Source organism: Mauremys reevesii, linkage group 7, assembly GCF_016161935.1.
Source record: "Mauremys reevesii isolate NIE-2019 linkage group 7, ASM1616193v1, whole genome shotgun sequence".
In the NCBI taxonomy this organism is placed as follows: domain Eukaryota; kingdom Metazoa; phylum Chordata; order Testudines; family Geoemydidae; genus Mauremys; species Mauremys reevesii.
The window spans coordinates 100,546,986-100,573,283 of record NC_052629.1 but is presented as its reverse complement, the minus strand read 5'-3'; the positions used below and the strand labels follow the sequence as shown (position 1 = coordinate 100,573,283).

Below are 26,298 nucleotides of genomic sequence, written 5' to 3'. Positions count from 1 at the left end.
TCACTTCTATGTGTAGATATTTTTACAAATATACTTGACTTTTTTATTCTCTAAAATAAAGTAAAAAGTAAATTAATAAAAATGTCAGCACATTAATAGTTAGAAGATAATGATTGCTTTACATGCTTTAAAAATATTCTCAAATGCTTTGATTGATGGGAAACTTGATGTGAGCTGTGGTGTCTATCAATACACAGTAGGACAAATCTGGCTAATGCTTCAGGAGAAGGAAAAAGTAAATTTTAAAACTTTAGATGTGATGCTGTTATTCCAGTTTAGGGTCTTGTACTTCATACAGGTCCACACCTCCAGAGTGCCATTGACATAGATGTCACTGTTGTGAAATAAGGGTCCATGCATTTGAATCAGTTTGTAGGGCTGGATCTTTATAGATGTTACTATTAACAGATGCAACTGACTTTAAGTAATAGATTGGGGACTTACTTACATGGCACTTATTATGAATGTGAATTGAGTAGCTAAAACTGCATTCAAGGCTTGGAGAAATTTAAGGATGAGATTTTGGAATAATCCTATTAAAACAAGAAAATATAAAGTTAAGTTTTATATACAGTTGGACTTCTTGTGGGACAAGGTATGTGCCTTTATATATGAATATGTAGAAAATTAAACCCTATTTGTATTTTTATGGTAACATATTGACATTATATGATCAAAAATATAAATTATTGCAAGTAACCCCCCCCTTTCTCTCTTGCTTTGTGTTCATCCTTAGTTTTCCTTTTTTTCACTACTTCTTTTTTTCTGTAGGTCACAGTGCAGATCTTCTCTCTTTTTCAATATGTATTTTCCCAAGTGTAACTTTTCTAGGAAATAGTCACTGTGGAAAGGCAGTAATAGCTATTTTTGAAGAAATGTAAAGTCCTCACCATGCAAGTGGCTCTGCATCAGTGTAACTCTGCGCCTACAGAGAACTAGTCACAGGATTCATATAATTTCTCTTTGTTGTTTCATTTATACCTGTATTTCACCAGTTTTACTTTTTGAGGTGCAGGGTGGAAAGATATTGAAAGGTATTAACCAATTTATTGTTGTTGCTAATGACCGCACTGCACCTTAAGCGGGAGGGACATTGTCGGGTCTTGCCAGAGGAAGGGTAGCAGTGTGGATTGAATGAACATGGAGTTGCCTGTACTGTACACTTTTATCTGCCAGGTAGTCCCAGGCATCTAATAATAAAGTTGCAGCCTGATTAAATCCATATCAAGTGTCCTTTCGGTATAACCGGACAATTCTAGGTATGTCCTAGTTGAATGTACCGGGCACATTCTAATATCCCATCAACCTCAATGGAATGTCAATGGAGAATGGCTGTACAATACAGTACAGTAAAGGGGTTAAGTACTATATAAGTTTTCAAATAATGTTTGAGTCTGATTACTATTGTTTGATTCATATAATAGTGTTCATTCTGCTTCACAAAGCTGTTATGTGGGAGACAAGCAACACAATATTTGCTCAACTTGAAAAAAAAAGTATGTGATTCATATGCGCTGATTGCATGGTAGTAGGATTTAGATAACAACATAGAGACAAGCAGTAATTAAAAATGAACTTGGGGAAAACATCTTATTTTCTCTGTAGACAGGCTGATTATATGACCATAGCTGAATTCTGTCAGACTTCTTCTGTACACCAGCAAAAGCAAACATTTTTGCTTGACTTCCATAGTATCAACAACATGGTAGCACAGAAGAAAAAAAAAGGCAGTCAGATTGGGTATATTCCAGTTGGCTCCCTCCCCTATCACTTTCTGGCTAGTCTGATGTAATGCATCTAATATTTTCCTCTGCTGTTGGTTAATGTATATAATTTTAATTTTTTGGCAAGGGGAGTGGGTGGGTAAGAAAACAAAACAGGAAGTATGTCACAATTTCTCTAAAAATATAATCATAGGGTCTTGGGGAAATCTACCACCTATTGTTCACATAAAACTCTTTAAAAAGTATACAACTTCACATTATACCCCAAAGTATACCACAGTCTGTAGTTAGTGATGTGGTGATTACTACAGTGGCTACTATATTTTTAGCAGATTACAAGTAGGCAAAAAGAAAGAAAAGAGCAACAAAATAACTGTAGTGACCAATCTTACTTTTCAAGTATTTTATTCCTCATGTGTTTATAGGAGGTGCATATAACAAATACAAAATGGTTTTACTTTGACAAAATATTCAAAGAGAAAACCCCAAGTTAGGACCATTGCACTTAGCCTGTATATACTGGAAGCCTGATTCTCTGTTCACACACGTGCAAAATTGGGACCTGTGGATGACATCAAGGCTGATTGACCTGCCGTCTCCAGTCTTATCTCATTCATTAACTTTGCTGAGTTTCTATGCCAAGGGTAATGGGAAGCCATGCTGGAGATAATGTACTTTTTAGCAGTGACCATGTCATATAGACATAACAGTTCTGTAAATGTAATGATCCACCCACAAGACAGTCCTGCTGCTGCCAGGCAAGTGTAATATATATTTTCCTTTCTGCAGAGGTTGAGTTTTATTCTTTAAATAATATTGTGTCACTTTTATAACACAGCCTACACTTTTTTCTAAATTGCTATTTTTTAAAGTAGGGTGGGTTGTTTTTTAATCCCTGCAGTAAGCAATTCCCTATGAATGCATTTCATATTTATTGGGAAATCTCCTCAAAAATTGCTAAGACGGAGATGAGGTTGAGAATATATTCCATTAATTAAAAAATAGATGTTCAAATGTAAAAACCTTAGCTCTTCCCCTATTCCACATGCTCCATACACTCATCAGAGGTTCTCACCAGTTGTCATATAAAATGTAAATCTGAAAGGAGCTGTTTTTGGTGAAAGTTGTGTGTGGTGTCAAGATCAGTTTATAATGGAAGTGCTGTTAGAGCCTGAACTATAGAGTAACTACCACAGGTCCATAATGAATTCCATAGACTAAATGGTGTAGGAAGTATTTATGGCAATGGCACAGGTTGAAGGGCTTTTGGTAATGTACGTTAGTTCAATGGTTTGTATAAATGTTATTGGTGACTAGATGGATTCTTGGAAACTCGATCATTTCCTGATGTTTAAGAACTGTTTTTTTTTAACCAATAAAAAATAGGAATGGATTTGAACGATGCTTCCACTTATATTCAGCCCTACTATGATTTTTCTGTGTTTATAAAATATTATTTGCTATGAAGAATATGGAACTTAAACAATCTATGCTTTTTAGTTAGAAGAACTGATGAATGCACTGGAAAAGACCAGACAAGAATTGGATGCTACCAAAGCCCGTCTTGCCTCAACACAGCAGTCTCTGGCTGAGAAAGAAGCACATCTGGCTAACCTCAGAATAGAGCGGAGAAAACAGCTTGAAGAAATATTAGAAATGAAGTAAGTACATTTACTCCTCTTGATACTAGATGCATTGCAATTTCAATTTTTTTCCTGCTGTCTATGTACTATATTCATATTTAAATCGTCTGAAACTCAGGACCTCTTAAGAAATGTATGTGAGTTAGGTTCCCTCTAAAATGAAGAAATACAATAAAATATCCTTGGATTATGAAGGTAGTATTTATCGGGAAGTCAGCAACACACACAGGTAGAATTCTTAAAAAAGTGTTTTGTTATAACTTCCATTTGCCTTGTAGTGTTAGATGCTAATACAGTATCAGCACAGTTTAACTTAAGTTGAGAGCTTCTGAAATATTTTAATATGAATCTGTCTCCATTCATTATCAGTGTTTTAAATTTCCATAATGTTCTGCCTTATTCTGATGTGAAAAGGGTTCACCTATGGCACAAAGCAAATTTGTGCACTGAATTATGCTAAAACTAGGATGCAGTCACATCTTTCAGTAAGAATCCTGAAAAAAGGTCAATTTTATATAGATGTTGTAAAGCTTACTAAGTTGAATTGACACAAAAATATCAGCATATAACACTATCTCTATCTTAAGCTTAAGAAACTAAAAAGGTTGCAGAGGCCTATAATTTAAATTTAACTTCCTTCCCACAATAAAGGAAAATATGTGTAATTATAATGCATTAAGGCTGTGATACTCTCTTTGAATTGGTGGCTTGCTAGAGAAGAATGACCTTCTTGTGACTTGACCAGTCTGGTAATTATGTAGTGATCATTATGCACAGGAAATTCAAAGAACATGAAATATATTGTAAAATTAAAAGTAAAATCAACAGGCCATTTCTAACTTTCAGCTTTCCTTAGTTTTCTTGCTGTACAGGGCAGATGTCCATATAGTTATAAAAAAAGGTAAGTCCATTTGATAAAGAAATTATTTAATATTGTTGCTCTAAATACACCATACAACGCATACACATGTATACATATGGTATAATTCTGCATATGTCAAACTGAAAAAGGGATATCAAATAATATGTAGGTTGATTATAAATATCTGGATGCAATCATAGCCCCAGTGAAGTCAATGGGAGTTTTCACCTCTGGTCTGTATTAAAAAGTGGAAATGTGCATGGTTCATTATTGATGATACTATTGTTTAGTGAACAAATAAAGAACCAAATGCAGTCATAAGCAGTTTTTATTTACTTTGCGGTTTTATTATAGCTTTCTTTCATATAGATAGTTGTTAGCTGCTGATTCAGCTGCAATTGAATCAGAGGCTTAGTGCCAATACAATTTCAAATGTTCATCTGTCTTGACTGTATAATTTTGTTTGCTCTAGTCGATTGCATTAAGTGATAAGATCCTGCCTTAATGGAAAGGATGCATTTTTGGTATGGCTGATTACAAATATCAATTGTTGTAAGGGAAGTTCTGGCTATTGCTGTGGGATATTTGGGTTGCTGTACAGACTCTCATGAGTATTGGAGGCACATGTTTGGAGTGCATCTTTCGATTGAGATTCCTAGCTTGTAAAGCCTATGTAGAGCTTGAATTCACTTTGGACAGAAATGGGTTACCTAGCTTTATGGATAAAGGACCTAATAGTGGGTAGAAGACTCAGTTGTCCTAGCCCAGAGATAGAAAGGTGTCAAAGACTAGAATGGGATATAGGAGTAGACAAATTAGTGGCTGTCAGAGCCACTAATGCTGTGATGACAATATCTTGTAGCACAAATTTCCTAATTAAGGAAGTAGGTATTTGTGATGGATAAGATACTGTTTTTACTTTTTCTTCATTTGCATAGTTGTCAGTGCCGGTTGTTCTTTAGGTTTTGATAATTACTTTTAACAGCCACCTTATTTATTTTTTACATTGTTGCCTTTTAATTTCTTGGTTTAAAATTTTTCTAGACTTGTGAATGCATGTATGTATCTTTGTTTGACCCTTAACTGGTGCTTCTATCTTTAAGAAAAGCAATTTTGTACATACATTTTTTTAAATCAATGTTTATCTATAAAATATGAACCAGGACTTCTTCAAAAATAAATCCTCCACATTAAAAAAACAAAACAAGTAAGTTTTCTTGGTTTAGGTGTTTTATTATACATAAATTAAGGATACCTCATAGATAGGGCCCTACCAAATACACGGCCATGAAAAACACATCATGGACCATGAAATCTGGTCTTTTGTGTGCTTTTATCTTATACTATAGTGATTTCATGGGGGAGACCAGCGTTTCTCAAATTGGGGGTCCTGACCCAAAAGGGAGTTGCAAGGGGGTCACAAGGTTATTTTAGGGGGGTCACAGTATTGCTGCCCTTACTTCTCCACTGCCTTCAGAGCTGAGTGGCCAGAGGGCAGCAGCTGGTGGTCAGGCACCCAGTTCTGAAGGCAGTGCCCAGAGATCAGCAGCGCAGAATTAAGGGTGGATCTACGATACCATGCCACCCTTACATCTGCGCTGCTGCTTTCAGAGCTGGGCAGCCAGAGAGTGGTGGCTGCTGACTGAGGGCCTAGCTCTCCAGGCAGCAGTGCAGAGGTAAGGGTGGCAATACCATACCATGCCATCCGGACTTCTGTGCTGTTGCTGTCAGTGGCTCTGCCTTCAGAACTGGGCTCGTGGCCAGCAGCCATCACTCCAGCTGCCCAGCTCTGAAGACAGAACTGCCGACAGCAGCTGCGCAGAAGTCAGGGTAGCAATACCCTCCCCGCCACAGTAACCTTGTGACCACCTCAAAAATCCTTTTTGGGTCAGGACCCCTAGTTACAACACTGTGAAATTTCAGATTTAAATAGCTGAAATTCTGAAATTTACAATGTTTATGACTGTGAAATTGACCAAAATGGACCATGAATTTGGTAGGGCTCTATTCATAAGCAGCAGAGGGTTTCCTAACTGTCATCTTCTCTTGCAGTTTGGCCACTTGATTCACTACTTTATTACTCCAGTTTTAAGCAGTTGTAACTCCATCTATTTTTAAAGACTCCAGAGAGAGGTTTAGAGTTTAAACCTGAACCTTTTGTGAAGTCTCTTCTCTCTAGACATGTGGGACCCCCCTGGAGCTTATCAAAGGGATCCAGTCCTATTGCAATGATATAGGGAGGAATAGGATTGGACCTGCTTTCCTTGGTAAATAAAACAGATGTTAAAGTATTATTGTTTTGCAGTATACCATAAAATACCACTATGTGAGATGTGATATAAGGCTGAGTTAATGTTTGAGAAAATCCTTAAATTTGAATGGGATTATCTGACGATATAATTTTAATACAGTAGGTCTGCACGGGTGTATCTGTGCCTTGGTCAGCATAACCTCTATCACTTGTGATGATGTGTGATATGGAAAGAATTTATCATGACTGTCAGAATCCAGGATGATTTTGCAGAGCCAGGAGATAGTAAATAGAACTGATATGACATGGAAAGCAATGAGGCACACATTAATGAGGAACTTCACAGTGACATTTTTCCAAAGGCACTTTTTAGTGGAGACCTGCACTTCAGCTTCTTAATGTTGTTATTTTTTAAGTGCTTGTTACCACAGTTTTATTATTGCATTAGAGCTACTTTTTAAAAAATGTTATTGTAACTTTGCCTTAATAAAAATTTAGAAAACATAAAAAATATATACATGTAAAAAATCACGCTTTGAATTCTGTGGATATAAGAGCTATATTAATGCTAAATATTGTTTTAGAACATATAAGATGTATAATTTATAATCTGAATTTACAACTTTATATATATAAATATAAAGGAAAATATTTTGATTTAATACAATCTGCAATACATTGTATAATATACTTACTAAATAGTCCAATAAGAATAATTCACAAACATGGGTCAAAGGAGTTTGATTTTATATACTTGCTTACAGAAAGAGGAACATAATGAAAGAGCATTTCAAAACTGCATGGCATTTAATTATTTTTATTAATATACATTATATTCTAATAACCAAATCATGAATCAAATTAGATCCATACAGCTGATGACAGAATACTGACAGTTCTAGCATGGTGTTTATTCATCTGCTTTTTCTCTGCTAATGTATTAATTTAATTAGCAGACCAGACCATAGCTCTATAACTGATATTTACCATTTTATTATTTAATGCTGAGTAGATACAATTTGTGACTGCTGGCTTACAGGCATGAATTGTGTACTTAAGAACTTTCATGATGATTTCCTATGCTTATATTATGTTAAAGTTCCAAACATAGCTCTCAATTCTAAACCCATCTGGTTGACATTGCCAAGATCCATCTTCGTTCACTGGGTATAATCATTTGTCAGTTTTAGACAAATTTTTCAGTTGTCATTACAAGTCTCCACATACACTAAGTTATTTAAAGAAGTTTAGAATAAAACCAGGTAGCAACTTAATCTAGTGCAGGGGTAGGCAACCTATGGCATGTGTGCCAAAGACGGCACGTGACTTGATTTTCAGTGGCACTCATACTGCCTGCGTCCTAACTCCCGGTCTGGGGGGGCTCTGCATTTTAATTTAATTTTAAATGAAGTTTCTTAAAAATTTTAAAAACCTTATTTACTTTACATACAATAGTTTAGTTATATATTATAGACTTATAGAAAGAGATCTTCTAAAAACGTTAAAATATATTACCGGCACGCGAAACCTTAAATTAGAGTAAATAAATGAAGACTCGGCACACCACTTCTGAAAGGTTGCTGACCCCTGATCTAGTGCATTATCTAATTGGGCTTTTTGATCTGGACTCTGAGAGAGAGCTCCACTCATTAGATAAGTACCCTTCAAAGAAGAGGAAGTTCAATGGAATGAGATAAACATCTCCTTATATTCTTCGCTTGATGTTAATATGTGAAAAGATGAGATTTATTTTTTTAAGAATTCCACAATATTAAAGTTTGGTGCAAGAGTTGCATGTTATTGACAATAAATAGTTATATAATTTCTGGAGAAAATATTTTTGTTATGGTGCATATTTTTTCCTCAATGTGCACAAATAATTCATACTGGCATTAATGGGAGTAAAACATACATGTTAACATCAGAATATACCATATGTTCAAATCCATTATTTTGCCTATTTGGTCCTAATGCTTTCTGCATGGTTTATAACCAGTGCCTTCTAAGCATAATAAAATCACTGAGCTAATTGTTATGTAAAATATACTATTTTTTCAAAAGTTTCTGTATTGCATAATGTCAATAATTTAATATAGATTTCAGAAATTATTTACTGTCTCTTAAAATATTTCAAATATCTTGTAATTAGACTCTGCTATTTAAAAATACATACTAGGGCTGAATCCTTTCCTTATACTTAATGAGTGGAAAACTAAAAATCTTGTGGAAACTCAATGCTTACCTTGAAAAGTTTCCTTCACCTTCATAGATTTCAAGGCCAGAAGGGATCATTCTGATCATCGAATCTGACCTCTTGTAGACACAGGCTGTAGAACTTCCACAGAATAATTCCTAGAACAATTTTTTCAGAAAAACATCTAATATTGATTTAAAAATTATCAGTGATGGAGAATCCACCATGACCGTTAGTATGTTGTTCCAATGGTTAATTACTCTCACTGCTAGAAATTTACACCTTATTTCCATTCTGAATTTGTCTAACTTCAACTTCCAGTCATTGGATCACATTATACCTTTATCTCCTAGATTGAAGACCCCATTATTAAATATTTATTCCCCAGATAGGTATTTATAGGCTGTAATCAAAACATCTCAACCTTCTCTGTGTTAACTAAATAGATAGACTTGAGATGCTCAATCACTATAAGGCATTTCTAATCTTTTAATCATTGTTGTGCTCTTTTCTGAACCCTCTCTAATTTATTAACATCCTTCTTGAATTGTGTACTCCAAAACTGAACACACTGTTCCAGTAGAAGTCTAATCGGTGCCAAATATAGAAATAAAATAATTTCTCTACTCCTATTCAAGATCCCCCTGTTTGTGCATTCAAGAATCACATTATCTATTTTGGGCGCAGCGACTCATAGGGAGCTCACGTTTAATTATCCACCATGATCCACCATGATCCCAAAATCTTTTTCAAAGTCACAGATTCCCAGGATAGAGTCCCTCATCATGTAACTATGGTCTACATTCTTTATTCCGAGATGTATACATTTGCATTTATCCATTTAACGTGTGGCATGGTAATTTTATAACTTCCTAGTCTTTTAAACAAATATTCATGTGGTACCAAGTCACATGGAGGGTGACCAGACAGCAAATGTGAAAAATTGGGATGGGGTGGGGGGTAATAGGAGCCTATATAAGAAAAAGACCCAAAAATCAGCAGTGTCTCTATAAAATCGGGACATCTGGTCACCCTAGTCACATGCCTTGCAGAAATCTAAAGATATTACATCCACTCTATTACCTTTATCAGCCAAACTTGTAATTACATCAGAAAAAAATCTAGTTAGTTTGGCAGACTCTATTTTCCATAAACTCTTGTTGATTGGCATTAATTATATTACCTTCCTTTAATTCTTTATTTATTTCCTCATGTGGAGTGGGTTTCAATGTTTGGATAGGGTCACTATTATCTTCCTAACAGTGTCAGTATTATCTTACACTGAGGAAGATACTATTCTTGCCCTGAAGAGCTCACAGTCTATAAAGACAAGGACAGATGAAGAGCGGCGGAAAGTAAGATGGCAGAGTGATAATTGGCACAGTTTCTGTTAGTTCCATTTTTTAATTCTATATATAAAAATTCCAAGCCGCAACCATTAAACATTAACAAAATTCCTTATCAGCTAAACTGACTGATATTTTTGCTTTAAAAACAAATCCATGAATTGACTTCTTGCAGAATGCTGTGATTAAAATTAGGATCTCAAAAACTGACTCCTTTGCGGTTCTAATCAAGTCAATGAAGATGAGGGTGGTAAGCACTACACTTGGTAATAAGTGTTAACAGGTTCAGTTCCACACATTATACAGAAAGTGAACGTCACTGTTTTGACTTGAAGATCAGTGCATCCATACTTTTTGAGACGTTAATATTATGCATTGAATTTTTCTTTTAAGCATCTGGTCAGTCCAGTGATGTATTGGAGGGGACTCTTAGTAAACCTGGGACAAAATTCCTGCCAGCAATTTGAAAGGAAAGTTGGATAATTTCCTTGCCTCTGATAGTGCATACCATCACAATGGGTATGTCTACACTGCAGCTGGGAGTATGCTTCCTAGCGCAGGTAGACAGACACACACTAGCTCTATTTGAGCTATGGTGCTAAAAATAGCAGTTTAACCAGGATGGCAGAGGCGATGGGTTGGGTTAGCTGCGTATGTACCTAGGGAGTCTGGGTGAGATTACCCAGGCAATTCACCCAAGATGCCACCTCTTCTATCCTGACTACACTACTATTTTTAGCATGCTAGCTTGAGCAGAGCTCCTGCATGTCTGTCTGTCTGCACTGAGAAGCAGCTCCCAGCTGCAGTGTAGAGGTAGGTACCCTATAGGTACTGCTAAAGCAGTCCAGCCAGAGATGACTTAATCCTGATACTCAGGAAAAAATATTTTTGAAGAACTATTTCGCCTCTTAGAATGGGCCAGATTGTACCAAGTAGATGGCTTGTTCATAAAGGGAAGATACTTTTGGGGTCCCTAATCAAATGATCCTTCCCCCCATTGAATAGCACAAGCAGAACACTGTGATGTGCTATCCACAATATCTGTTCCTTTTTTCATAAGATTCTCCAATGAGTGGTTGATACCATCAACTTAAAAATCACTTCCATTGTCATAGGAACACTTGTGGTTATTATACCTGAAAGAGAATAGGAAATAAAACATTACTTGTCTCTGTTTTTCAGTATGTTTTTTTTGTGCTTTTGGCAGCACCTGTGTATGTCATGTTTGCAATTTTACAAGGGGAACACTCCCATGTTTTATTTCCCACCAAACTTTCAGCCTCACCTGAAAAGAAAGGAAGGGGGGGGGCAGAAGAGAAAATAAAGAAGCAGAGCGGGGGGAGAAAGAAAATCTGAGGCTGCTGCATATTGCAGCAGAGCTGAACACTTTTCTCCCAGCAGTCAATGACTGAGCTGATCTGCAAAGCAAGGAAGAGGCAGCTGCAATTGCCACTAGAGGCCAGTCTCAGGCAGGCGGCTGATCTCTGAAGTTGCTCAGCTCTCTCCCTGCCTGCCCTTCAAAGGGAAAGGTTTTTTGTTGTTTTTGTTTTTTGGTGGGGGAGGCCTTGGATGGATCCAGGTGGAGCTGAGGGAGACAGTTTCATTTGGGTAATTTGGTGGGGGAAGGAAGTGTTTCTAAGGCCTTGTTGATGGCAAAGATATAGGAGGGAAGGAGGCAGCATATACTCATAGGGACCTCTTTGAGGGATTGTATTGGGGAAGGACTCTCAGTACTGTGAAGTTATCTCTCCTTCCTTATCTTTGCTGGTTAAGTCATTATGTGTAGTCATCAAGTTATTTAGTTTCCCCTGTTGTTTGTGTGGGTCTTTCATGCAGCAATAGGGGAGAGAAAAGCATTTGAACAAAATAGAAAAGATTAGCAGGGTGACTTAGGGGTAGGTTTAGTCCCTGAAAGTACTTTTACCTTACTTTTTAAAACTGACAAAATTTAAGCGAATGATGTCTTGTTAATATAAGGGTATGTCTACACTATGAAATTAAATTGATTTTATAGCAGTCGATTTTTAGAAATCGATTTTATACAGTCGATTGTGTATGTCCCCACTAAGTGCATTAAGTCGGTGGAGTGCGTCCTCACTACTGTGGCTAGCATCGACTTATGGAACGATGCACAGTGAGTAGCTATCCCACGGTTCCCTCAGTCTCCGCCGTCCATTGGAATTCTGTGTTAAGCTCCCAATGCCTGAGGGGGCAAAAACATTGTCACAGGTAGTTTTGGGTACATGTCATCAGTTGCCCCTCCCTCCGTGAAAGCAACGTCTATCAATCGTTTTGCGCCTTTTTTTTCCTGTGTTACCCATGCAGACGCCATACCATGGCAAGCATGGAGCCCACTCAGCTCACCGTCATGCACTTTAAAAGCTCGCTGGTGCTGTTTGCTTACTAGGTCAGACCTCAGCGCAACCAACATTCCCATTGTTATTGCTGCTTGCTGTGTGCTCTATAATATCCGTGAGAGTAAGGGGGAGACGTTTATGGCAGGGTGCGAGGTTGAGGCAAATTGCCTGGCATCCAATTTTGAGCAGCCAGACACCAGGGCGATTAAAAGAGCACAGTAAGGTGCGCTGAGGATCAGAGAGGTTTTGAAAACCAGTTTCATGATTGGCCAGGCTATGGTTTGACAGTTGTGTGTGTTTCTCCTTGATGCAAACCAGCCTCCTTTGTTGATTTTAATTCCCTGTAAGCCAACCACCCTCCCCCCTTCAAAATAAAGTAACTATTGTTTTGAAACCATGCATTCTTTATCTCATTTTTAAAAAAATGAATAAAGAAAGGACAAAGTAGCCCAGGGGAGGTGGGGGAGGAGGGAAGGACACGGCCACATGGCTAATTGTAGCCACACTGAAAATCAAACTGTTTGAATGACAGCCTTCTGTCATGGAGTGGAGTGGCTGGGTGCCCAGAGCCTCCTCCCTGAGTTCTTGGGCATCTGGGTGAGGAGGCTTTGGAACATGGGGAGGAGGGTAGGCAGTTATACAGTGGATGCAGTTGGGATCTGTGCTCTTGCTGGCTTTCCTGCAGCTCCAGTAGACACTTCATCATGTCCATTTGCTCCCGCATTAGCCTCAGCATCGCGACCTATCTCCGCTCTTCATGCTCACTTAATTCTTTCCTGGCCTCTGCCACTGAATGCCTCCATGCATTAAGCTGTGCCCTATCAGGTCGGGAGGACTGCATGAGCTCGGAAAACATGTCATCGCGAGTGCGTTTTTTTTCACCTTCTAATCTGCGATAACCTCAGGGACAGAGATTATAGGGGGAGCGTAGAAACATTTTATGCTCTACGATTCTGGGGGGACTGCATGGTCACCTGTGCTGCTGAGTTTGTCACGCTCACCAAACAGGAAATTAAATTCAAAAAGTTCCCAGAGCTTTTCCCGTGTACCTGGCTAGTGCATCAGAGTTCAAAGTGCTGTCCAAAGTGGGCACATTGGAGCACTCTGGGATAGCTCCTGGAGGCCAGTACCATCGATTTGCATCTGCACTACCCCAAATTTGACCCAGCAAGGTCGATTTTAGCGCTACTCCCCTCACCTGGGAGGAGTACAGAAGTCGATTTTAAGAGCCCTTTAAGTCGACAGAACGGGATTGGTTGTGTGGACGCATTCATTTTAAAATCGACCAACTGTGGCTAAATTCGACCTAACCCCGCAGTGTAGACCAGGCCTAAGTGTGTTTGTGAAGTGATGCTGCTTCCTTCATTTGTTATAGTTTGCAACACTGTGCTTGTTCAAGGAGGAAAACAAATAAGTGGATAATACAGTCCCTTACCTGCATCTCTGTGGATGTTCCTGTAAAAATATTGACATATCACTGAATTAGTTTCAAGAGAGTTGTTCTAACAAGCAGTGCCTGAGGATAATTGTAGAATAAATAGGACTGGATGTATGACCCAAATCTACACAAAAATACCAGGATCAGATTTTTCTAGTCTACTCTTCTGAAAATAGGATGAATATTAACAATTTTCTCTAAATAGTTTGCTCAGTCCTAACACAAAGAACTATAAATGTCAACCTATATATTGGGAAAGATAGTTTTGAAAGTTTCCCTATGAATTATTTAAGCAGTCGTCAGCTATTGATTTGAATATGCATTAGATACTTTGCTAATGTATAGTTGTGGAGAAAAAGTGTTTTCATAAACTAATTTAACATTTTACATTATTCTGTTTGAGCTATGATTGTATATACTATAACAATCAGTAAATAGGCAACAAATTGATTGTCTTTAAAAATATATCTTTTGAAAAGTGGACTAGTAGGCTGTTTTTTGTAACCTGTGGACTGTTTCCATTTAATTGTAGGATTCATGCTGAGAGTATAGAGAGTCATATCCCAAGTTAAATACAAACAAAACAGCAGGATGTTGATACAACTGTGACTTCCACAGGAAGTAGTTAGAATGGTAATGTGGTCTCCTTCTAAGGTGGGTGGAAAGTCTCCTGTGACAGCTTTTTGCCCCACAGACCTGTAGCTCAGCATGCCTTGACTAACTTTTTTGACACCACCTTGCAAACACCATAAAGATTAGAGAAATCCAAATGAAGGCTTTGTTCTCTGGAACAGAAGTTTGCTTGACCAAAATGAAGAGATGTTTAAAAAAGAAAAACTCTAAAGGGGCACAGGGCAATAAAATGCTTCTCTCTGTGAGAATAATGTGAGTGAACTATTTACTTGGCAAACTGCTTCAGTCATTTAAAGACACATGCCTATCACCACGTCTGTTTAGATGAGAGCCCAATAATAGTGCTTTTAGGGTAAAATACTATGGTTTCTCCATGGCTTTATTTGACAAAATCTGTGACATTTGGTTATTCATTCCCACAAGAAAGAAAGTATACCATCTCCTCCTATAATTTATTCTGTAGGTTATAGTTATAATTTGTTTTCATAACATGATGGAACTTGGCATTGGAATGTCATTAGACTAATTCAGGCAATCTTCAGAATATGAAAAAAGGGGCAATACAGTGCCCAGTCTTTGCCTGAGTATTTCCAGGGCATAGAAGGTTGAAGGAGCCGCTGTCATTTCTCATGTTCCCTTTGCAGCAGCCCTTGCACTTAGGAAGTGCTTGGAGTGTACAGACCAAAAACACAGTTTTCCTTTTCACCAGGGAATGGTTGTAGTGCTTTTTTCCCTAATGATATGGCCTTCACACAATAAACCGAATGACAATGGTTCAACTGCATACAGTGTGAAATTACAAAGGATGCGTTATAATCCTTTTGATCTACATGGAATTCAACCAGTCATACCCAGACAATTAGAAAAAGAATGGTAACAGCTGCTGAATCCAGACTATTCATAATTGGGGGAGTGGCCAAATTTCAGCTCTCTAAATATGAAATATACAAGCTTGGATTCTAGGGGAAAGATCTCCTTCAAACAGGTGCAGAAAAGAGATTTTTTTTTCTGTGCTGTATTGCTCATCAGTTTTACATTGTAAAATGCTGTGTTACAGGGCTGTAGTTGTAACTAGATTAAACTTACCTTGTTTTACATCATCATCTTCCTTGCACAGGGTATGTTACTTGGAAACAGCAAGTTGTAACTTGCAAGGTTCCTGAGATAGCATCCCTTCCAACCAGAGGGTTTTCTATTCCACCATGGGCATGGCCCTCCAATTGTGAGACAGAACAGTGATCCGGATGTATTTTCAAGGCATCTGTAAGGCAGGAAGGGAATGTGTATGGAAGGGCTGCCCTTGTATGTTATTTTCTGAGTTCCTACCTCCACACAGCATATTATTGTTAGAGATCATGTTGCCATGTCTCCAGACCTTCTTATACCCTACCTCAGTCAGTTTTGGGGAGTAGGAGATGTGGATCTTGAAAACGAAGAGCTTTCATGCTTAAGTGATGATTTCTGTTGGAAATTCCACAAAGAACTGTTACGGGTTTTGGGGTGATGCTGCTGCATGAAGTGACAAACCCCCAGCTCTGAATGTGCCCAGCCACATACCACCCCAACCTTGCACACTGAAACAGATGAGTGCGGGGTCTTCTGCAGAATCTCATAGGGAAGGGGATACAGCTGATGCTTTCACTTTTATTACCCCCATCTTTATTTTTCCACATTCCTCTGATCGCCTCTCTAGTTTTTATGTATGGAATATTGCCAATTTGTTCCTTCTCTGTTTCCTTGTCAGTAAAAGTGTAAAACAAAACAAAACAAAAAAAACCCTGCCATGTAATTCCCTTCTTCATAGCTTCACTCTGTCCAAACATCAGAGGGGTAGCCGTGTTAGTCTGGATCTATAAAAGCAACCGACGAAGTGGGTATTCACCCACGAAAGCTCATGCTCCAAAACGTCTGTTAGTCTATAAGGTGCCACAGGACTCTTTGTTGCTGTGTCCAAACAGTAGAAACTACAATTTTTCCATCACGTGGCAGCTTGTCTTATGTTTATTCTGAAATGGGAACAAATCACCCCGACTCTCAGAAATCTTCACAGGGCTTTTTTGGTACAGATTCCAGTATAAAATCTCCCTCCTACTCTTCCAGGGCTTCCAAAGACATTCCCTTTGTCTCTTTGACCTTTATTTTTCCATCAGGTTTTCTGTGCTCCTAAAATATTTATTTTCTCTCCATAGTGGGCAGTAAAGCTCTCTCCCACACTACCATCATGGGCTGGAACAGGCTGACTGCACCTAGTTAATAACCTGATGATTTTTCAAATCTCTTTTCAAGAACCTGTTACATGAAGTCAACTAATGCACGCTGGAGAGGTTAAAGACCATAACTCCAAATGCCCTTTTGCTTGTACTATTGACCTACAGGGAATAAGAGAGTCTGCATGATGATACAAGTAGCAAAATGATAATTTTAAAGTACAGATTGCAAGAGTGAGGATTGAGACAAGTGCTCTCCCCAGGGACTGGCGAAACTCACAAAGTTTTAGGTTTTAAGAATTGCATAAACTACTTTTTGAGTTTACAAGGTATTGAAGTCTGCAAACCCTTCTCTTGTAATTTTAAACCATTATATTTTCAAGAATAATCAAGTTTTAAAAACAATGTTATACACAAAGAGAAGCCTGTTTTATGCATTTTCATCCTGTTTGGGTTTATCACTGTGCTTGTTCTTTAATCCCCTTTTCACCCTATGTTTCTTCCATTGTCTCTGTTCTATTTCTTATAGTCTCCCAGGAGTGACATGCAAACCCCAGGAGCTTTTCTGTTGAATTTGGAAACTGGCATTATTTGAGTGGGTTTTAATTTGTCATGTTAGCCCGTGACACTGGCACACCTCAGATTTCCAGTATTCCAAGGTTCCCAAATTCACTCCTGAGTGGGTGCAGGGGGTAGGTACTGGGGGAAGCTGTTGAAGAGGAACAACAGTGAGAAGGAATGGTGCTTAGGGATATAGAGGCAGGAAGGCAATGGAGAGGGTGTCACATTAGCTGACTCCAGGAAAGGAATGACACTAGTACTGTGGGTGGCGGTGCAGAATTGGAAAGGACTAGAGTTGCCTAAAAATCACTCCTGTTTTCCCTGAGTATTTGGGCTGATATTTGAAATACCCATAAGGAAGAAGGAAGGAGAAATAGGCAAAGTTTTTATCCAGCCAGTACAGTAGGTGGGAGACTAGTGCTGCCTTCTAATTATTGAGCTTTGACTAGGTATTTGAAAAATGATTCAGCCAAGACCAAATATCAAAATTTTGCCTAGAATTTGGCAAAATATCTATTCTAAGCCAAATTAAAGTGCTTCTTTAGTGCAGGCTATCTGCATGCTCAATGTTCCATAATCCTTTAGTATGAATAACACTATACAAAATAATTTGTATTATACACTAATTATGAATTGGTATATATTGTTAAAAAGTTGTCCTTATAAAAATAAGATGGATTTACAGCTCTAAATCATGAAAATTTGGATCTGGATTATCTCAAGGGATACTGAGGTTTAGAAGTACTACTTAATTTTCTTTGGAAATGTTTTAATTTAAACTAAAGTTAAGTGATTTTGGAGTTTGGCTTAGTTTTACTTTGTAAATGAAAATTAAAATATTTTATATTGAAGACTGTAATAACTTTTTTAAAGTTTCCATTGCATAAACTTAGTTTTAAAATAATAAAAATACAAGCATGTTATCAAAAAAATAATTCCACAGGAAGAAAGCTGTACTCCTTCAGGACTGGTATCAGCCAAACTGTGCCTTAGTTTTTAAGATAATCTAAAATATGCTTTCTTATAATTTTATTAACTGAGGAAATAGGAAGGAGCAAAATGATGAAATTTGGACTGAACTGTAGCCAGTGAGAGAATGTGATGGCATCCATTTCTGATACAAGTGGTTCCAAAGACGACAATGAGGGCGTGGGAAACTGAAAGAAAAGCTAAGCTTCTGTTTTTAGGTGGGTTTTTTTTGGTAAACTGACAGAATTACACCCTAGTCTGCTGAAACCCTCTTGTATAATTCTCATAGGTGGCCTCAGTGTCACCTAGGGCAGCATTGATCAACTGCAAGCTCCCATATTGCTAACCTCAACCAACAAACTGGTTATGATTCTAGCAGATGTGTCTGTATTTTAGGCTTTCAGAATAGAGTGGGTCAGTTTTTCTCTTCTTCCAACAAATATCTTGCATATTTGAGATGTAGAACACGACAATTTAATAAGAGGAATTAAAAGATGATGGCCTCACCAGCAATATGGTTTTGGACTAAGTGAAAACTTGAATTTTTGAAGTTAGAGAACCAAAAAAGCTACAGTCATATAAACTAAATTGACTGCTTATGAATTAGTATTGTGTAAACAGAATTAAAAAAAACTATTAGAAATATATATAATACTATATATTGTAAAATTTTATATAAGACATTACTTTCAAATAAATGTAGCATATAACATGATGTTACACAATGTCAAAAATAGTGTGCATGCTAGGGAAAGATTTTAATAATATTCTTGACAAGTCAGATGAGATCTGTCAATCATCTGTTTTTATCTGCCTGAATACTTGCATTTCCTTTACTTAGCATATCAGAAAATAACATGGAAACAGTGCAAGTGCGGAAAGTAGCACACCTAGAATTGCTGTATATTTCTCAATATGAATTAATTTAAACTGCTAACGGATCATCAGCTTTTTTTTTTTTAAAGAAAAAGCAAAATACTTGTTTGTAATACAAAATAGTGGTGTGAGGTGTGAACTTTAAGTTGCATATGTAGTCATTACGAAAACTACTCCCACACAACTGTGCTAAGGCACACCATTTTTAACTGATAAACACCCCATCTGAGCAGCAGCTGCCAAATTATGGTGAGTTGTGTGATGGCCATTTGTAGTAGGAACTAGGATGAAGTCATCCAAATCCTATTAGTTTATGATTTGTGTTGAATTTAGGTCTCTAAAGTATTAAAAGTCCATAAAAAAAAACCCAACTGCATCACCTTGACCTTAATGGCGCTCAATCTTTAAATGGTATTTATGCTACTTTGGTAAGGCCCTGATTTTCCACTTTATCCCACTTATAGCATCCTGATCCAGAGCTGCCTGGGCCTAGCACAAATTAGGAGGGATAGCACAGGCTCAGTCCTAATTTATGAACAGCTGTCATAAGAGGTGGCATAGCCACTTCTACCACTGGAGGATTATGCCAGTGGAAAGTTTCTCTGCAGAGGGAGAATACTCCATTGGTCATCTCTGGCTGCTTTAAGGACCTTAGTTGATCAGCCACCTCTAATATTTGTTTAGGGACCCCAAACCAGGAATCAGCCCCACTTCTTGCTAAGATATCTGAAAAGAGGACCTATAGGGCTCGCTCCAGACAGCAGCAAGGGGCAACCTAATAGTGCTCTGGATGGCTGTCTTGGGGGAGAAGGAGGCATCCACAGAATCCTCCTTTAATTGTGGAGATGGGAAAGCAAGGAAAAAACAACAACCCTTGACTGCCAGCATTTCTTTGGGGCCATCCCATGACTGGAACAGACTAATTCAAGAACAGCCACAAATCTCAGCACTACTGTTTCAACTGTAGAGTGCACTTCCTCAATCTTGCTCGCAGTAATAAAATTAATATACACACAATTTTCTCCCTGTGTAGAAGAAGAGAGCGAGAAAAAAGGAAAGGATTGCATGTAACATTGCTACTCACATCACTTAATGCACTATTGGATGATGCTCAGGTGCCACTGTGATGGACATGGCATATGAGGACTTAAAGGGACCTATTTAAATGCTACCCATAATGAGCCATTACTAACCTTGACACTCACCATTTTACAAAGTGACAGTCAAGTTTGGAGCAAATTTTTAATATCACCATGTTCTATTCCTATATAGATGTGCTTTCCCCTTATTAAAATATATTAGTAATGGTCCAGAACCATGCAGAATCAATGTTGAAAGCTGCTGTACACCTCTACCTCGATATAACGCTGTCCATGAGAGCCAATAAATCTTACCGCGTTATAGGTGAAACCATGTTATATCGAACTTGCTTTGATCCACCAGAGTGCGCCCCCCCCCGGAGTACTGCTTTAGCGCGTTATATCCGAATTCGTGTTATATCAGGTCGCGTTATATCGAGGTAGAGGTGTGTATTTTGGACTGTTGCTGGTGAATATTGTAGCATTTTATAAGAGTTAGCATGATTCTTATTTCTTAATTGATACTCAATTTTATTATGTTGCATCTTAATATTTACTACTGTTCTTTTAAAAGTATTTTAAGTTAACAAGAAAGTGAAAGACACTCTTCCTTTATTAGAATAAATATTGTTTTTTCTCAGTGTACACCAAGTTTTGATTTTGTAAATGCGTAGCTACTAAGGACAACTATCACTCATTGGCCTAAATTAAAATTCTAAAGACTTTTTGTGATTAGAATCCCCCACCTCAAACATGCATACATTTATCCTTGTTGCACTTGACCCTGATCAAAACCAGTCCACACAAGCTCCTGAAGATCAACCTAATACCCATGTCTTTCTCATTTCTAGGGCTTATTCTTATTATCCCTGAACTCCTAGAGTATGCTCCTTTTAATTAACTTCATTTTCTTTCAGTGACTAACTATACAGTGCTCATCTTCCAGTCAAGAGGACAGGTGACTAATCTTTGTGGATTAGTCAAGTGGAGGCAATCATGAAGTTTATCATCTGTTATCCCCTTGTTCTTCAACGCACCACAGGCAGCTCTAATGGGTAGGAAATACATGTAAGCCCCTAAGAGATAGTATAGGTAGGTGCTGTGTTATGTAAACACTAAAATATTTCACCCCCACCCCCTCCTTGTGGATCATAGAACCAAAGCTAGTCTTGATACTTGCAATACCCAACTCACTGTCTGTTTCATAAATAATTTATCTGTGTCATTGCAGGCTTAATTGTGCTTCTCCAGACTAGCAACAGGCCAGGCATTAGATTTTATTCAGTTTAACTCTGTTGCCTTGAACACTTTGGAGAAACACACCTTACAAGGTGCTCACAAACTGGGTAGTTTGAGAGAACATAAATCTCTCCTACATCTATGGATCCAACTGTAAGTCTGGTCCTGCCTTGCCTGACTGACTTCCACTGGCCTAAGAAGAAAAGACCTGAAAAAGACACTTCTAAACCTTGCTCCCTTGTGTCTCTGCCACCAAGCTCTGTATGTAACAAATGCAAGATTGGGGGTCAGGAGACTTTGCTTCTATTCCTGGCCATACCACAGACATCCAGTGGGACATATGGCAAGTCACTCAGCCCTACATTTTCACACATGTCCACTACTTTGGGGTTGTCACCTTGAGGCATGATTTTTCATGGGACTCAGCATCCTTCCTCTTACTGGATCCAATTAGGGTTGTTGGTACTCATTATCACTAAAATTTAAGTCCTGTGTGTTTCAGTTTGACTAACCAGAAATTGCAGTACTTACAATTAGAGGGTGCCTCTGAAAATTTAGGCCTTAAGTTGTTTGTGTCTCAATTTCCCAACTGTAAAACTGAAGTAATAATATTTCCTACCTCGCTGGAGTGTTGACATTATGTTCCTATACAAAAGTAATATTTTACTATTGTTTTATTATTGCACTTTAATTTAAAAATCATTTCATATAAGGTATTTTTCTCTTACCATTTTATATTTTCCTGAAAGAATTCACATTCACAGTATATAGTAAAGAGTTGAAACATTTAAGCTTAAATGAAAAAAAGTCTTGTTTATCAATATATTCCCATTTGACAGACATTTTTTCTTTCTTTCTAAAATGCATGTCTGTTGATGCAATGTTTTTACAAAGGTGTGTGTGTGTGTGTGTGTGTGTGTGTGTGTGTGTATAATTTAATCCCTGATTTTTGAATAAAATTATACATGTTCTTAACTGTTCACAGAGTAAGGACCTTAGCTTGCTTGGGAGTCTTCTGACAGTACAAAACTAAAGTGGGACCTGATTTGAGATATGGGGCCAAATTATACTGTATTACATAGGTATAGATCCAGAATAATTCCATGGTTTTCAGTGAAGTTACTCTGAATTTACATCAGTGTAAGTGGTCCATTTCACAGCTACCAGACTGGGAATGCTTCAGAGAAAAGGCATTCAACCATAGGTAGAGGAATGTTACCACATCAATCTACAGCGGTCCCTCTTGATAATCCATGAGTACCGTTGAATGCTCTGGTAGTAGTAATGTCTGCGTATATCTACACTAGAGCTGGAATGTGTAAATTCTATCTTGAGGAGACATACCTGTGCTAGTTCTGATTGAGGTAGTGTGCTAAAAATAGACCTGTAATTAGGAACAGCTAGCTTCCCCAAGTACGATCCTGTCTGAAACTATAAGTATGTGCTGGGGCAGCTAGTCCCTCCTGCTGCTTGCTAGCAAGTGGGGTTCTGGTCCATGACTTAGAATCACAGAATATCAGGGTTAGAAGGGACCTCAGGAGGTCATCTAGTCCAACCCCTTGCTCAAAGCAAGACTCCTATGTGTTACCATAATACAGATCAATAATAATAATAATTAATAATGCTCTGAGCCCTGAGTGGAGGTCTCAAAAGCCTCCCAGCAGATACTAAAAATAGCTCCAGTTGATGTAATTTTTTTGATTATCTAACATTTTGGAGTATTACCATGTTTTATAAAGTATTTTTCAATTACAAATATTTTTAGTAATTGAATAGCCTGATTCTGGTCTTTTATGGATAACCCAAGAAGCAGGTAGTCTGCAATCTTCTCTTTTAGTCTTCTGTGTGGTCTGTCTGCAAATGAGCTATGTGCATGTCTGTGGAGTTTAGAGCAGATTTGGTGGTAGAAATGCTGTGTGATTCAGTAGCATAAAAGTAGACATGGATTACAATAGCTTCCAAAAAATAGAAGCCTATGCACTGTAGTAGATTGTCATTTGACATCCAGCAAACTAATACCCTCTTAATAGAGCAGAAAATACTCTAACATTTGTGAGCTTAAAGAAAGACATTTTACCTATACAAAAATATTTAAACTTTCAGTATGCAAAACTGCTGAAACAAAAAGACTAATTATTTTATGTTTTTGTGGGAAATCAGTTCCCCCCACCCAATCCCTTCTCCCCTCAAAAAATAAAAAACTAGGGATCCAGTCAGATTGAAAAATGCCTATAATATTTTCACAGTTCTATTAAGAAATATGGTTTATATTTTTTGCTCTTTTAGCAAGATTTCCCTTCAACACTTCCATATAATAATGTTTTGTTTGGTCTAACGTAAGCTTTTGTTAGGATATCTCCTACAATGAATCTAATTAACAGATGAAGTTAGGAAATCCCTATTGTAATTTGGTAACTAAATGAATGGGGGATATCAATATTTGATAAGCAACTTCCACTTAAGGCTCATGTAACTATTACCTCATTAGAAGTGCAACTTCACACTCTTCACATAAAAACCTCTATTGAATTTAAAATATGTATTTGACAAAGGACCAGCTGAAGTTGAAAATGCCTTTGTGAAATTCATGCTGTCTTTATTGATGCTGACTAGCTTTATAAATGTTTATCTTAATTATGTTTTATTGTGATTAAAAAGATTGCACATCTTCTGTCATTTCAGTAAAGTGAGCTGTTTCATTTTTTTTAAGGTGGGGGCAGGGTACAAAGAATAGTCCAGCTCAAGAGAAGAGGCCCCTTGCAGGCCATATGAATCCACTTACATGTAAATTGCTTGTCTGTATGAATTAAGGTGAAGGTTATGAAAGAACTGCTTTTCTGTGTTTACTATAGGATTTTTGACAGTCTCTTTCCTCTTTCAAGTAAATTTGGCTTAAGTCCATAGTCAGTACAGTTTTAAGTAAACTCCTCTTTTGTTACATTAACAAGGTTATAACATCACTGAGGCAGATTTCCAGCTGCATGAATTAAGGGCTAAGCACGCGGGTGGAGGGGATAATTAAAACCTTAGGGTGGGAGAGTTAAACTATCAAGTAAAATTGGATAAAAGGCTAATTGTCCATAGCAACGGAATATGTGTTTCCAAATACCTGTGAAATAATGATAAATAGGAGTGGTCTTTTAATTGACTTTTGAACATGCAGTTTGAAATTAAATTTTAGGGTACAACAAATAACAATAAATACATAGAAAACTAAAAGTCTTAATTTTAGTCCTTCATTTGTCATATTTTAGTTATTCATTTGATAACACAAAGTCATGTTGAAGAATATAGTATTTTCCCAACTTCCTTTACAAAACAGGAAGTATTTTTGTATGAGTTCAAGATGTATGATACAGTATATCAGAACAGGCTGGTCAGCACTTTGTCAAAGTTTGTCATATCTTAGAAAAAAAAAGAAAGAAGTGGAGTTACATACCTTTGGTGACCTTTTAAAAATGACATATAGTCAGGCAAGATGATACATTACTGCAAAGTTTTAAAAAAACAAAACGACTTGTAATGGCAGATTGTACTGAAGTAAATGAATTGTGAAGGCCCATTTGTTATTCATTAGGAGAAGCAGAGCAGATTACTGTTCTGCCTTCATAGGGAGCCTTTAAACTTAAGGTCATTTTACACTAGTACCCTTGTGGCATGGACAACATTTAATACATTTTTAACAGCTTTTACATTTCCACAGTTTGCAGCAGTGCTGGTTGAATCATTTCTGTAATGAAGGTGTTTAAAGTAGTTTAGAGTTACTTTGGAGGTAAAAAAAAAAGGAAACAAAGAATTGATCTGATGAAGTGACTTTATACACTAAAGAACTAAGCATGCAGAGCCTACTGCTATGAAGTAATGCAAGCTGATTCTCACTGCTAGAGAAGCACATCCCTGGGGATCAGCAAGTTTCTATACCTTAATAGAACTATAGTTGCTTTTCTCAGTGATTGCTCCCTTGGGGAAGGGAAAATCTGAAGAGGGGGATTTGAGGAACCTTACTATTTTGAGTTGCTCAGGAGTCTGATAGAAAATGTTCAGCATTTCGGGATTGCTTTGGGGAAATACGAACACTGTTCATCATAACCAGTAAATGTTGCTGTGGGCATCCCTGGTAAACAACCCAAGGTAAACTGAAGTTTGGGATGAAGCATAGAGGTTTGCAAGAGCAAAATAAATATTGATTGTCATTGACTGTCATATAATGGTGCTGTGGCAAGTCAAAAACAAAAAGGCAAATAGAGCATGTGCTGAGATAAAACAATCTGTGAACTTTAGTTCAAATATACCAAGAAAATCTGAAAACATCCAGTATATTGAAATAAGATCTATAATTCTAAACAAGAAAATAGCATTTGTTAAACCAACTTAATCGTGTGATTATTTTACATGTTACTTTTAGACTGTTGTGTAGATTTGTTTGTCCTAGTTCATATTATACTGATTTGAGTTTTGGTCAGAAATTGTTTTGTCAAAAGATAGACCATGCTGCTGATTTTTAAGCAGAACTTAGCATTCATTTCCATGGATACTTCTGCTTGAACACTAGTGACACACCATGGTTCCAACTGTTCTTGCAAATAAAATGAATTAAGAGAATGCCAACTTAAAAATACTAATTATGCTATTTCTCCCAGGTTCCCTCCTCTCCCCTTCCCCCCTTTTTTTTCTTGTTCAGCACACAGCAGTATTCTTTCTGTACTTCATCGTAGATACCAAAAATAATATAATTGTGGTAATGATATAGTGGTTTTACTATTTTGTTACAGTATGTTTTGTCCAAATTAATGGAAACGGACAACTAGCATTTGGACAAAAAATTCTAATTAGTACTTTAACATCAAAGGTGTTTTTACATAACATTTTAATAGCACCTCATATTTTAAAGTTAATAGATTTTTGTCCCTTTAGAGCAT

The 26,298-nt window shown here is 37.4% G+C and overlaps 1 protein-coding gene across 3 annotated transcripts in view; it reads left to right on the top strand.

The window, feature by feature from the left end:
- ERC2 (ELKS/RAB6-interacting/CAST family member 2) overlaps nucleotides 1–26,298 on the top strand; it is an 801,227-nt gene that overhangs the window by 461,141 nt on the left and 313,788 nt on the right. For all 3 annotated transcript variants that reach the window (XM_039482087.1, XM_039482086.1, XM_039482085.1), the window contains one exon: nucleotides 3,225–3,385. In XM_039482087.1, the coding sequence (XP_039338021.1) occupies nucleotides 3,225–3,385 (161 nt within the window). The remainder of the gene's footprint in view (nucleotides 1–3,224; nucleotides 3,386–26,298) is intronic.